Here is a 15,703-nt window from a genome sequence, read left to right as displayed (position 1 = left end):
TTCCATAAATTATGTTAGAAACTGTCCGTTTTTGTTTGAGTTTGAATACATCAAGATATGTCTTTGTATCGAGAGAAGAAAGCATTGTATTGTTTTGTTTAAGTTTGGTTTTGCATCCGTGAATGCGATGGCATAGAACAGATTGGCAAACTATCACAAATGGCCAAATCCAGCCTGGCACCTGTTTTTGGACAGCTGGTGAGCTAAGAATTGTTTTTACATGTTTAAATCGTTAGGAAAAAATAAAATTTCATGACATGTGAAAATGACATGAAATTCAAATTTCAGTGTCCATAAATAAAGTTTTATTGGAACACAGCCACACTCATTTGTTTATGTATTGTCGGTCACTGATTTCATGCTACAATGGCAAAGTTGATGGTTGCCACAGAAACCTTATGAGCTAGAAAAGATGAAAATATTTACTATCTGGCCTTTATTGCTGACCCCTGGCATAAAGTACGAGTCACTAATTACAATGTGTGTGTGGAGAATGAGCTTCTCTACACCAACAAGCCACTCTGCTCCATTCCAACACCATCTACCTGGAGATGGCCTCGGATCCCACAGTGAAGGGCTCAGTCCTAGAAGGCTGTGTTCCTCCTGCCAGCTCAGCTTGTCATCTATGCTTCTGACCACTGGCAGTAACTCAGACATTCCCACAACCCCCTCCTTGAGTTAGTTCAAGGAATTTCCTAGAGTGGCTCACAGAACTCAGAGAAACATGTTACTTACTAAGTCACCAGTTTATTTAAGGGGTGTAAGTCAGGAACAGCCAGATGGAGGAGATGCACGGGGCCAGGAACGGGGAAAGAGCGTGAGGCTTCCACGTCCTCTCCAGGGGCACCACTCTCCCAGCACCCAACACGTTCATCAACCTGAAAGCCCTCCTAAACCCTCCTTCTGCGTTTTTACAAAGGCTTCATTACCTAGGCACAATAGAACTCAGGGGCCATCAAAGACTGAACTCCCGCCCTTCTCCCCTCCCTGGAGGTCTGGGGGTGGAACCAGCAGTTCCAATACTGGAAGTCCATGGTTGGCTCCACTGGGAACCAGCCTCCATTCTCTGGTGCTTTCCAAATGTCACCTCATTGATATAACAAAAGACACCTTTACTGTTCTCTCCATTTAGGTGATTTCAAGGGTTTTAGGAGCTCTGTGCCAGAAATGGGGACAAAGACCAAATAACGTATATTACAAATCACAATATCATAGTACTGTGTTTAATAGAATGTCACATTGAGGGGCACCTGGGTGGCTCAGTTGGTTAAGCAAGCATCTGCCTTCAGCTCAGTTCATGATCCCAGGGTCCTGGGATGGAGCCCCACATTGGGGCTCCTTGCTCAGCAGAGATCCTGCTTCTCCCTCTCCTTCTCCCTCTGCCATTCCCCCTGCTTGTGCTTTTTGGCTCGTATTCTTGGGGCACCTGAGTGGCTCAGTCGATTAAGCGTCTGCCTTTGGCTCAGGTCATGATCTCAGGGTCCTTGAGATCGAGCCCCCCACCCCCAGTCTGAGCCCCGCGTCTGAGCCCCCCCCCCCCGATCAGTGGGGAGTCTGCTTCTCCCTTTCCCTCTGCACCACCCCCACTCATGCTCATGTTCTCACTCTCTCAAATAAAGAAAATCTCTAAAATAAAATGAAATAAAAAAAGAAAAAAGATATTCTGGATGTGATAGAATGGTTCATAAAAACAGTCTTGACTTCTGTACTGAGACAAAATACCAGAGTATTTTGCCCACCAATTCAGATCTCCTGGCACATGCTCCAAAATCATCCCTCAACTGGTCTTCAGAGAAATTACACCCAATGGAAAATAGGTTCAGAGAATAAGGCTTTCCCCTGAGGTGGAGGGTTGCCTTTGGCAGGATATGTCTCTGCATTCGGAACGGATTCCCGTCTGCACTAACTCCTACCACAGTCCAAACATCCAGCCGTCAGGGGCTCACTCTACAGTCCTGTCCTTTGTAGACAAATCTTTCCATCCAGGTGAGTCCTGAGTTATGGGCTCAGGTGAAGGTGAAAAGCTCCGAGAAGCGAGCAGAATCTAAAACTAACCGATGAATGCATGAGTTCAGAGGAAACTCCAAGTGGTAGAAACCGGGGAGAGCTGGAATGGGGAAAGAATTACAGGATCAGCAGAGAGCAAAGGAAGGATGGATCCTAAAAAGGGACAAAGACGCTCGGTGGTAAGATAAGGAGGAGGTGGGCGATGGGCCTGTCGACACAATCCTGGGGACTCGTAAGGGCTCCTGTGCCAACTTGTTAAAAGGAATGAAGTTTTTTAAAAAGGGGATTTGCTCAGCAAGCCAAACAGGTAAAAAGTAGTACCAAAGACCAAACATGCTGTTAAATTACTTGATCAAGAGGGCCTGGGACACAGGACATGGTCAATGAGAATTTGTTGAAAAGGAAATAAACTCTATTAGAACAAGGAAATGAAATGTATTTCAAGAAAATGTTAAGAACATAAATGAAAGGCCTGACCGGTAACCCCATTGCAATATATGGGAAAAAATTAGGAAATTTACATTATATTTGATACAGAAAAATGGGTTATTTAAGAGACAGATTAATTAAAAGAAGTTCTTAAAATAATGTACATTGTCAAAATTGAACTTTTTACTTGGATATTTCATTAGGTTTTTGTAGCACCACAGTAATCATTCATCCCAGAAAGTATTTAGGATTGCTTAGATGAAAACATTAAGATAAAAACTGATTACAAAGACTATTTAGATAGAACAGAAAAATGCCTTTCTCTTTTATGCCAAAGACATATGCTTACAGTCTTAATTAGAAACAGATAATCTTATTTTTTTTTTTTTTAGATTTTATTTAAATTCAAGTTAGTTAACATATAGTGTACTATTAGTTTCGGGGGTAGAATTTAGTGATTCATCAGTCTTATCCAACACCCAGTGCTCATTGCATCACATGCCCTCCCTCCTTAATGCCCGGCACCCAGTTACCCCATCCCCCCACCTCCCCTCCTCTCCAGCAACTCTCCTTTTGTTTCCAAGAGTGAAGAGTCTCTTGTGGTTTGTCTCCCAGATGATCTATTCACTTACTACTAAAAGTGAAGTTCTAAAAGCAAGTTAGCCCAACAGGTATCATGTTTTGGTAGATTTGGTATATTTAGAAAGTTTGCCCGGAATCGTCCTAGACGGACACTGAGCTCAGATGCGAATTTTGCAAACCATTTATTTTGGAGTACCCAATAGCAAACCATGCTCCCCTGAGTTATGTGTTCCTCTCAGAGTGAGCAATCACCCTACTGGGGGAATGTCCATTTCTCCAGGCATTTGCTGCGATCCCTGAGTGAAGCTGAAGCAGCAGAGGGGGTCATCTTTAGACAGCATCTTGTTACCTTCACACTGGACAATGGAAATGTGAAAGCAAGGAGAAGACATGATTCTGTCCCTAAAGCTGGGCCAAAATGTTTCCAGGAAGTTCTCCATTTCACAGTAGTGGGCAAGAGCGCTTCTGGAAAAACCCAGAACACCAGGAGAATCAACTGCTACACTGAGCAGAAGATCTTTCATAATATTTTTATGGTTCTACGATACTTCAAACGTGTAGGGTATATAATGTGAAAACCACTGGCTGCTGATTCCATCAGAACTCAGTTCAAATTCCATCTCTGGTACTTGTGAGTACGCAGTAGCCAAGTGACACTGCACAAAGCATCGAACCTTCCTAAGCATCTGTGAAACAGAGATGGTCAGCCAATTACAAAGTCAAGATTAGGTTCCCTGACACACAAGTCCATCTTCGTAGAACAACAACATCAACAAAAGTAAAAAAAACAAACAAAAACAGTGACTTTAAGTAACACAGAAGTTATCTTTTACATGCAAATAATTTGATATGGTATCAAAGACCCGGATGTCTTCTATCTTTCTTACTGGTTATTCTCAGACTTGCCTCCATCGTCAAGGCTAACTCATGGACCAAGACAGCTGCTGCAGCCCCTGCCATTGGTCTGCATCCTAAATGGCAGAGGACAGAAAAGGAGAAGAGCCAACGAGTACCTTTTCTAGCTAAATCACAGTTCCCTTAGAGAGGCATTCAAAAGTCCTTCACAATTATTCCAATTGCATTTAATGGCCTAGAAATAAGTTAGATGGCCATATTTAGCAGCAAAGAAGCTTTGGGAAATATAGATGCTTAATTCTATATGGTAATGTGCTCAGGTGAGGAACTAGGTTTTGGTTAGAAGAGAAGCTGGATGAACAGGCGAAGAGCAATCCACCCACCTACATTAGAGAGTATATGGGGAGAATTAGAATTCCTATAGGTACCAAGCCCCTGACAGCACTCCAGACATATCACATGCCCAGTAAATTACACATTTATTTTCCATCATATTAGAAAGTAAAACTGCTGAGAATAGAACTGTGTTGCTAATTTCTTTTATAACTACTGAAATGCATGGACCAGGGTTCTCAACCTCGGCACTTAGACCAGATAACCCTCACTGTGCAGGACTGTCCTGGGCATTGCAGGTCATTTACCAGCATCCCTGCCCTCCACCCACCTGATGTCTGTGGCCTTCCACCACTACCTGTGACAACCAAAAATGTCTCCAGCCGTTGCTAAATGTCTCCTTGGGAGCAAAGTCACCCCAAGTTGAGAACCACTGTCTAAACCTACACTGGACACTAAGTCACTACTCTGACACTTACGACTTGAATGGTGCTAAAGACCCTTGAGTATGTAGTGCTGATGTCATCGTGGAGAACTGAGTATGGGACAAAGGTGTAGATTTTCCAAATGAATAATACATAATCTTGCTAAATTACATAGATACGAAATGATTATATATTGCTTTTTTCGTAAAGGTAATGCAGTAAAGATGTACTTTGGGGGAGGAAAATGTAATATACAGGTTTTATTCATTCATTCCTTCATCACAAATATTTGTTGAGCAACAAGTATGTGCCAAACAGCATTCTAAGCTACGACAGTAGAGGACACCACGGTCAACAAAGAAACCAGAGTCGTGCCCACAAAGGGCTTACCTCCTGGTGAAGGAGACAGAGTCTGAGAGATAAAGCAGGAACTCTGTATGTCAGGTCAGGGTGTAAACGAAGCGGTAGCGGCAGGGAGGTGGTGATTTGGGAGAGCAAGGCTGAGAAGGTGCGTGTGTGCTGAGGTGTGAATGAGGGGAGGCGGTGAACTGGGGGTCTCTCTGAGGAAGGGGAGTTCTGGGTGGAGAGAAGAGTAGCCTCCAAGGGGTAAAAGTAGAAGGAGATCAAGTAGGAGAGAGAGGTGAAGACACAGGGCCGGTGTTTGGGTCCGAGCAAGACGGAAACACAGCAAAAGGTGGAAGGTAGACAGCAGCATGATTCAGCTCACAGGTTTAGAGGGTCTTTCCAGGAGCCCTGTGGAGACGACATTGTTTGGGGCAAAAGCAGCAGCTGGAAGACACAAGAGGATGCCCATGGATGGTCCAGGCTAGAGATGATGGCATACTGGACAAGGGGTGGGGGTGGGGGCAGTTAGATGGGAGGAACAGATCATGCTTGTAGATGGTAGCCAGAAACAATGAGCATGTGTGGTTTCTACAAAACATTACATAATCCTTATCTTTTAAAATATATTCTGAAAGTTATATCATCATTACTTCCGGGTTTTGTTACTCGTCCGTCCCAATATTTGTTCAAAACAGGTTTTCAAGTTGTTGATCTCTGGGCAGAACGATGGAGAAGGCAGTGTTCCAAACTTTGGCACCCCTCCACCCCTTCGCTGAGTGATTCCAGGACTGTTATCAAATATGTATGCGCCTGAATGCCCCATCTGTAAAACAGAGTTACTGTCACTCACGCTTCACCTCATTCACCTAAAGATGAAGAGCAAAAGACTAGAAAGGTTCCACAAATCTCAAAAGAAATGCAAACTGTAATTAGCTGCAAACGTATCCAGTGGTGATAATATTCAAAGGAGATAAACTCTGATTAGCATGTAAGATTCATTCCCAACAATTCAGACTAAAGACAACCCTTAAACTTATGTCAGCTTTGTACTGACATACTGAATTCCCAAGTTCCTGTTGGGGTTAGCTGTGACTTATTAATGCATTCTTTGCTTTTAGGCAAAAGGAGTTGATATCTTTTCTTGTGAAATGCAGTCTCTCATGTCAGCCTTGATCATTCACTGAGAAGATATGATTTACCAATCCCCTTGGGGGTGGGGGTGGGGTCTTTATTTACGATACTTAAAAACATAGTTCAAATGAAACTTTTCCATTCAAATTTCTTTTGAATGGATAAAAAAGAATTAATTTCTTAATGGAATAAGGAGAAAAGGGGTTGCTTAAATGAGAGGTAATACTGGTAATTCATGTAATACTCTACTAATATAAAACTGGACAGAAACCCTAGTTAGGAAATTTCGTCAACCTCATGGCATTCTCTCCCCCCCGCCATATGTATATATACACATACACTTTCCTGTAATGCTGAGATGAATAAGTTACCCAACATTCCAGCTCAAGAACAATTAATATAATAGATAGTAGAAAATGTCTTTTCAGAACAAATGTTTATTACATAAGAAGAGTAAAAGTACTTAAATCAGACATTTCGTTTCTGCCCAAGATTTTGCAAGTCAGAGCTAGCAAAGTTTACTTTCATCACATTATTTCACATTCACCTAAGAATTCTGTTCTATTTTTAATAACATTCATGTGTATTAAATGACATAATGTGTGCATGGATGCTAGGATGGATCATTATAATAAAATTTTTGGTTTAGGAATATTATTCTACAATTACTGACTGTGAGATAATGTGTTTGAAAGACCCTTCAAAACAATAATGTTCTTCATAAATAGGCGACTTCAGTATTATGTGTTGCTCAGATAAAATTTTAGTTATAAAATAAATGACTGTTCCAGTTGTAAAGTCTAATAGTAATGCTGATTAAATCGATCTCATCAAACACTATTAGGTTCCCAAAGTCGCCAATATTTTCAGCCAGTAGTAAACTTTATTTATTTATATACCACATATAATGAATATATATTTTTTTCCTCAAAATTGTAATGTTTGGGGATTAAGGTAAAATGGACGTTATTCAATGTACAAACGAAAATGACGACTTCAGGGTGTGTGCACAGCGAGGAATACTCAAAAATAGAAGAGACTTTTTAAAGAGTCCAATTCTTTCACAGCAATTCTGAAAGTTCTCCCACCAGTTCCAACTTGCGCGTGGCTGGTGGACACAGTTTCCACAAACATTCCCCAGTTCTCCCACATCAGCTGAGTTAACTCACTTCTGACACTGTGTGCCTGGTGACCGTGTCAGATCCCACAGGTTAAGGGCTCGGTCGCACAAGGCTGCTCCCCACCCCTCTGCCATGGCCCTGCCCTCCCTTCAATGCCACTCACAAGTCCCGGATGTCACCTGTGCTTCTGCCTGACCTGCTGACCCCCTACCTGGCTTCCATTCCCTTGCTAGGGCGGCTGAGCAGAACACGTGAGCAACTTACTTACCACATCACTTTAGGCGGGTTTGTTATTAAAGGACATGAGCTTTGGCAGACGGAAGAGATGCACAGGGCCAGGCAGGGGGAAATGGCGGGGAGCTTCCAGGGACACCACCTGTCCCCAGATCTGCATCTGCACGTGCTTCCCACGTGGGAGCTCTCTGAACCCCCTCCTTTTTTGTTTCGCTTTAAATAGAGGCTTCATTATCTAGGCATGATGGATTAAATCATCGGCCATTGGGGATTGAATCAACCTCCAGCCCTCTCCCCTCCCTGGAAATCAGGGAGTGGGCCTGAAACTTCCAACCCTCTATTCAGCGTTTGGTTCGCCTAGCAACCAGCCCCCATCCTTAGCTGTGCTCCAAAAGTCACCTCAGTCACATAAAGCCCATTGTGGTGGAAAGGGGCTTGTTAGGAATAACAAGACACTCATTCACCTCTGAGGCTCCCAAGGGATTTTAGAAACTGAGGACAAGAGACCAAATATAACAAAAGATGTTCCCATTGCTCTTATCGCTCAGAAAGTCCCAAGACTTTGGGGAGCTGTGAGCCAGGAACCGCGGAAGAAGATTAAATATAGCAAGAGTATATTCCGGTCATCTGAATGACCAACTGTACATGTCTCATAAATCACAATATCGCAAGTTCCGACAAAGCTTAAGTGTAAGTAAAATGCAGTAAATCTTCTGGTCTAACCAGAAGATGTTTCTCCTTAAAATGTTTGTGGATTTAAAAAATTACATACGTCAATTTATGATATATGTATCTTGATTGCAGTGGTGGCTACAGGAATTGACTCTACCTGTGATAAACTGTCATAGAATGATACACGTACATTGTACCAACGTCAATTTTCTGCTTTTGACATTGTCCTACAAATATGTGAAGTGTAATTACTGGTAGAAACTGGATGAAGAATATGTGTAATTTCTCTGCAGTCTCTGCAACTCCCTGTGACTCTAGAATTATTCCAAAATTAAAGGTTTTTAAAAATCTTGATGCAGTGGTAGGGAACATACCTTAGAACATTGCTTGTGATTCTGACACCAAACCAGGGAACCATTGTTCTGCAAAAAGAAAAAGAAATATTGGCTCATTAAATAATTTTCTAACTGATAACTACATACTGTGAATATCATTTTTCAATATCATCCTTGACAAAAGACCAATTTCACCATCCTGATGTTCTCTCTTCCCGAAATAGAAAATGTGTTTCTAATGTAAGTCCAATTTCGTCCTTGACTTCACGATAGAAACAAAGACATATAAAATGATAAAGATTTCAAGCTGTCTAAAAGGAAAAGTGTTGGAGCCGCCTCTCCTGGTATGCTGAGCTATGAAATGCAGACCAGCGGGGAAACTGAACGTGAGATATTTCTCCAGGAGTAAGCAGTTTTGGTAAATATACAAGTCTAAGGCTTTTCATCTCAACCCATTCACAGTAGTCAGGTCTCATTGAAAAGCCTCCTCTTTCCCTGTCACCGGATGTGTGACTGTGGACAAGGGACTTGCTACCCCTGTACCTCTGTTTATCCATCTGTAAAACATAACGATATTTCATGCATGAGATTGCTGGCATACGGAAAAAATACACACACACCACTTAGCATGGCTTGATAATTCACTCAGTACGGAAGAAATATCAGAACTATGGCTTATCGTGTCTAACATCCACATTTCTGCTGGGAAGCCTCTCATTCCCCATATCTAACGTCTTGGTCATGATTTCTCCTTTGGCTGGGACACGTTATATCAGAGTGAGGCTGGGGTGGTTGGTAGAGACCGTAAAAGCCACCAACCCATAATTTAGATGGTGTGGCCTCCAGTTCCTTGAAGTTCACGGTTGGATATGACATGAAGTGGTCTGTTTTCCCTGTCTGAATCTCTAAACTTTGAATTTTGAGAACATCACCTTCTATCCAGAGAAGAGTAGTGTTACATTTGTCCTCCGTTCAAAGAAAATTAAACCAATATATCTTTTAAAAAATGTTTTTATAACAAGTTCATAGAGATATAACTCAAACACGTGGTGTGCCCTTCATTTAAAGCATACACCCAATGGTTTGTACGAAGGAGCATACTCTCAAGGCTATGCAACCATCACCACTCTCTAACTGTTGAACATTGTCACCAACCCCAGAAACTTGGATCCATTAGCAGTCACCCTCCCAACTCCCTCCCTCTAGCCCCTGGCAACCACTGATCTACTTTCCTTCTCTGTAGAGTGGGCCGATTCTGGAAATTTCCTGTAAATGGAATTATAGAACTCATGCCCTTTTGTGTCTAGATTCTTCCACGTGGCATCATGGTTCACAGCTGGCTAAATGGTACAGTGTTTTGCTCTGCCTATATTGCCGAGAAAATCAATACTTCCGTCCTTTTTGTCTGATTTCATTGTATGGATACATCACATTTTTCTCTTCTGCTCCCAAGAATCTACCTCAATATATCTCACTTCTAATAATATATCTTCATAATATACCTGAATCAATCTCAACTGCATAGGATCAGAAAGTTTCCTCTGCTGTACTCAGACCATCAGGCCAAAAGGCCCCAGCCCCTTATTAAAGCTTTAGTTATGAAATCTACCCTATGGCCCTAACCCTCCTTTGCAAACTTGCATACCCAAAATTGCAACACAGACCTACAATTTCAGCTAATCTGGTATCAACCTACCCGACCCCCTACTGACCTCTACAAATCCTCAGTGCGCCCTCACCTCTTGCTACATCTCAAGGTTCATTGGCCAGACCAGCAGGACCAAAGCTGGGGAAGTATATGAACAGCCTGGGAGGAGGTGAAGTATGATTTTTGGCAGGGTTTACATCAGAGAAATAATTAGACTGGGTAGAGGCCAAAGCTGGACAGACAGTGGCCATGGTTTAATTACTGGGAATGAAGGTTTAGTAGACACGGTGCAGGAAAGCAAGCATTATGTGCAGATCGAGACTCTGATCAAAGGAGCCTCTGGCTTGGTGACAAACTAAAAGTTCACAGGGAGATCAGGCAGGCTCAGGTGTGGTCACCCAGACACAGGGTGATGATGGCAAAAAGCAGAGGTCAGACATTGAGAGGTGCATTATGGAAAAGCTGAGAGTAGTGTCCAAGGCAGCTTTGGAGAGCTTCCTACATGAGGCCCACCTCACCATCTCACCAGGGAGGGGCCCTTCCTCCTGGCCCTGTGCAGGGAGGGCTCCTGCTGGGACTTCCCAAGACCAAACCCATGAGAGTACATCCAGGCCCCAACCCCAGTGCTCTGTGGTCATTGTCCAGTGATGGAAAGCACTGAGATACCTTCCAAAGGGACTCAGGGCTGAAATGAATGAACTTCGATCTTGGAGACTGGGTCAAGGCCAGTTTCTGAACCAACACCACCTCTTTACAAGGGTCATGGTCTGAGGACCGTCACCTTCCTTGCACTAGGTCAGAAGCTCCCGCTCCTTATGCAGGGAAACTTGACATGGCCCGGCTTCCACCTCATTCCCTCCCAAGTCTTTCTTGTCCTGTACAGACAGCCGGGACCTCTGGAGGACGTAAGGGAGCCCTAACGGCCTCTGCATTTGCCACACTGCTCTTGAGACATGTACCCTACTCTCTCGTGCCTTGGGATAGATTTCTTGAAGTCAGCTCCTCGACAGGAGCTCCTTTTTCCTCTTTGCTGGAAAGCTTCACGTGAGCCAGTGGACCAGCTCCTGGTTCTCATAGATATGGTTTCCATCGTAGGTCACGTGAGGCAGACAGGGATGCAGAGTAGACATGGCAATTGCTGCCAGCCCCGAGTGAGTGGCCGACAAAGTATTACTAATGGGGGGTACGCCTTTGCCAGGATTATTATTAAGCGCTATTATTATTATTATACTATTGACCACATCTTCAGAGCAGGCCCTTGCTTTGGTGTTTGCCATATTTAGCCCACATGCACATCCCACTTGATGACATCAACTTCACCCATTTTGCAGTTGAGAAACAGGGACTCACAGAAGCCAAGTAAAACATCCGCAGTAATGAAGCTAATGGTTAAGCATAGTGGGGACAGCACAATGAGTAAGGGTTCCTTGAAACAAGGGGTGAGCTTTACGATGGGTTTTGCAGGAATCTCCAGAGTCAGAATCTTGGAAGGAGGGTAAGGATTGCCTAGGATGGTCCTGAGTATCATAGGTTCAGGGAGCAGCAGATCACACTGATGGGCTGGAGCAGAGAAAAGGAGAGGAGGATGGGTCCAAAGACAGGAAGTAGATGACAGTGGATTTGGACTTATTGCTAGAAATAAAATTTGTCATATAGTAAATGTCAGAGGATTAAGAAAAAGAGAGGATAGGAGAAGTCGCGTATCTGGCACACCTTGATTAGCTCCTTTTTGTTTCCCTTGACTGTAGGTAAAATGGCCAACCTGAACAACACCAAGAGAGGAGCAGAAAGCACCTTCAGCTGCCCAGCAGAGGCACCCTCTAGGGCCCCCTCCCCCCCCACCAAAACCAAATGCTCCTACACCTGTCAAGCCAATAGCTGTAGAGCCTCTCTGCTAAGCTGTTTACATTGGGGGGGGGGGATTAACGTCAATGCATTTCCTCAACCAAAGCATTTTCGTTTCAAGCATAATTTCCCACTAATCATAAAAGGAGAAGCTGTCATTATACAGAAATATCTGGGGCAATAGCAAGCAAGCATGAAAGATTAGTATGGTGGTAATCGTTTTTTGTTGTTCTTACTGAAGACAGTACATCCTAGAATGCCTGGAAGGATTAAAAACATAATCCACGTAAAGTATTTAGCAAAATGTTTGCAACAGAGTTAGATGTCAGGGGGAAAAAGTCCATTATGATTGACGTTACTTTGTTTGCCATTATGACTGTTTTCAGGAGTGGGGGAGTAAATCCTGTACTTAAAATCTCCCAATTCCTATGTATAACCCAGTCCAATCTTATTAGTAAGGCTCAGAAGAGGGAGCCCATCATGTTTTTCTCCTTGGATGGTAACAATCTTGCCATGCTGGCCAATGAGTGGGCAGAGGTATTATTTTAGGTTTAATTTCCTTCAGCCATGTGTATTTCCTTTAGCGTGAACTGTGTGCATTTTACCATTTTTTTTTAAAGATTTTATTTATTTGACAGGGACAGCCAGCAGAGAGGGAACACGAGCAGGGGGAGTGGGAGTGGAAGAAGCAGGCTCATAGTGGAGGAGCCCGATGTGGGACTCGATCCCAGAACGCCAGGATCACGCCCTGAGCCGAAGGCAGACGCTTAAAGACTGCGCTACCCAGGCACCCCGCATTTTAGCATTTCTATTCTGGATTGTTTAACCTTATCAATTGCAGCAGCTATGAGTGCCAATTATATTTAATAATCATTTGTCTATGATAGGTGTTGTAAACATTTTCCAGTCATCATTTGCCTTTTGAATTTTTTCAAGTTTTCTCCATGCAGAAATTTTCTATGCATGCGCACACGCACACACACACGCACCCACACACAGAGATATGTCTGTCTGCATTTCGGTTTTGGGTTTTAGGTTTCCTGTTTCTCTTAAAACAACCCCCCCCCCATCAAGGTTTTGCAGCTGTTCTTTGCTTTTGGCTTTATCAATCAGCATTTGCCATACTATTTATCTCTACAAAGAACTTCTAAGAACCCTGCCTAATGGCACCAAGGATGTTGGTAAACCCCCGATTAACTCCAGCTACTGTGTTTCAGCCAGGTGCACAGACACTGAACCGTGGAACTACAATGCTCACCTGTAATGCTCTCTGAGCAGAAGAGCAATGGAAAAATACAAGAATCCAGTACATTTCAACATCCCACCCCGGGGGGAAGTTCTTAGTCAGATTACACTAGCCTTCACCAGTTAAGCCACCTGACAACAAAAATAAAATACAGTATTTGCAATCAAGTCTTGTTTTGGCTTAAAGCCAGCAAAGATAAAGAGTCTAAGTACATCAGACAAGAAAGGCGCTTGCCTGTTGAATCATTATCGTAACCTCCAGGTAGGATCAGACAGTGGGACTTTTGTAATTATATAAAGATTACATCCTGTATTTTATTGGTTTAACTAGATCAAACATGAATGCTAGTCAATCCAACTTTCAAAGAGTTTATATAAGTTCAATCAACTGCACCCAGACTTTATTTCAATGACATTTTCAAAGTCTCTCCATTTCTAGCTTTTTGATTTTCCTTAAAGAAAAATAAATCTTCAAAAGCTTCAAGTAAACACTTCATTCACTCAAAGACAACCCACAAGGAAAGGATAAAGATAAAAAACTAGCTATCTAGATACAACCATTTGAAAAAGGAAGGGAGAATTAGAACAGATTTCACATTTTCTTTAACATAACCAGGTGTAGGTGTGGAACAAGGACTAATATGCAATTTTGCAAACACAACACTATTGTCCAACTGTAGGATAGAATGCTTGAAACTGAAACCATCCCAGAAAATCCACGATTGACCAAATGTTTACCATTCAACCCTATGAAACTACAAATAATCAGCTGTGACTTTCAGTTGACAATTTTGTTCTCACATTAAATGTAAGTTTTGGGGGGACATGTGGGTGGCTCAATTGGTTAAGCATCTGCCTTCGGCAGCTCAGGTCATGATCTCAGGGTTCTGGGATCCAGCCATGCACTGGGCTCCCTGCTCAGCGGGAAGTCTGCTTCTCCCTCTCCCACTGCTGCTTCCCCTGCTTATGCTCTCTTCCGCTCTCTGTCAAATAAAATCTTTTTAAAAATAAAAAATAAGGGGTGCCTGGGTGGCTCAGGTGGTTAAGCACCTGCCTTGGGCTCAGGTCATGACCCCAGGTTCCTAGGATCGAGCCCCATATCGGGCTCCCTGCTCAGCAGGGAGTCTGCTTCTCCCTCTCCCTCTCTCCCCAGCTTGTACTCTCTCTCTCAAATAAATAAATATCTTTTAAAAAAATAAAAATAAAGATAAAAAATAAAAATAAATGTAAGGTTTTTTTTTAAATGAAGGCATGGAGGGGTACCTGGCTGGCTCGATCGAAGAGCATACAACTCTTGATCTAAGGGTGGTGAGTTCAAGCCCCACGTTGGGTGTAGAGATTAAATACACAGAACTTAAATAAAAAATAAAAAAAGTAAAATGAAGGTACGGATTAAAATTTAGGAATTCATTTTCATCCAGAATATTTTTCTATTTATTTGGAACCATGGAATAATATACTTGATTTCATTTATTATTAGAAGGGTGTGCTTTTCTACTCCCAATATACTTGGAACTTCCCCACGTATTCCACAGCCACTAAAAGATAATGGAAGAGAAGGACACTGAGAGGAGGCATTTCTGTGGCTCGAAAGGTTTTTGTAAATGAATCTTTGCTAGTGATCTTCTCGACTATAGATTTCATTCAAAATATTTCTCAGGAAGCTTCTATGCATATCACTAAGTGAGAGAAGCTAATCTGAAAAGGCCCTATGCTGTAGGATTCCAAATATATAACCTTCCCAAAAAGGCAAAACGAAGGAAATGGTAAAAAGATCATTGGCAGGTGGGGCGGAGGGGGGTGAGGATAAAAGTTGGAACAGAGAGGATTTTTAAGGCAGTGAAAATACTCTAATAATGGTAGATCCATGTCTTTATCCATCTGTCACAACCCACAGAATGTCTGCCACCGGAAGGGAGCCCTGACGTCAACTATGGACGCAGGGGGATAACCGCATGTCACTATAGATTCATGGACGTAGCAAACGGACCACGAGTGAGGGAGTTCATTACAGGGGAGGCTACGCATGTATGGGGACAGGCACTCTCTACAACAGTGTACCTTCTACTCAGTTTTGCTGGGAACCTGAAACAACTCTAAAAAATAAAATCTACTTCAACAGATGAGTGGATTAAGAAGACGTGGTCCATATATACAATGGAATATTACTCAGCCATCAGAAAAAACGATTTCTCAACATTTGCTGCAACATGGATGGCACTGGAGGAGATAATGCTAAGCGAAATAAGTCAAGCACAGAAAGACAATTATCATATGATTTCACTCATTTATGGAATATAAGAAGTAGGAAGATCAGTAGGAGAAGAAAGGGATAAAGAAAGGCGGGGATAAACAGAAGGGGGGATGAACGATGAGAGACTATGGACTCTGGGAAACAAACTGAGGGCTTCAGGGGCGCCTGGGTGGCACAGCGGTTAAAGCGTCTGCCTTCGGCTCGGGGCGTGATCCCGGCGTTCCGGGGTCGAGCCCCACATC

General features: G+C 42.9%; 1 protein-coding gene across 1 annotated transcript in view; it reads right to left on the bottom strand.

Annotated features, from left to right (window-relative positions):
* Positions 1–15,703, bottom strand: part of ANOS1 (anosmin 1) — a 182,171-nt gene that overhangs the window by 139,630 nt on the left and 26,838 nt on the right. The window contains exon 2 of the mRNA XM_045813659.2: positions 8,509–8,556. Coding sequence (XP_045669615.2) covers positions 8,509–8,556 — 48 coding nt within the window. The remainder of the gene's footprint in view (positions 1–8,508; positions 8,557–15,703) is intronic.

Source organism: Ursus americanus, chromosome X (assembly GCF_024610735.1).
Source record: "Ursus americanus isolate L20-20 chromosome X, mUrsAme1.1.p, whole genome shotgun sequence".
Lineage (NCBI taxonomy): Eukaryota > Metazoa > Chordata > Mammalia > Carnivora > Ursidae > Ursus > Ursus americanus.
Note: the sequence above shows the minus strand (reverse complement) of the source record. Positions and strands in the feature narration are given on the sequence as shown.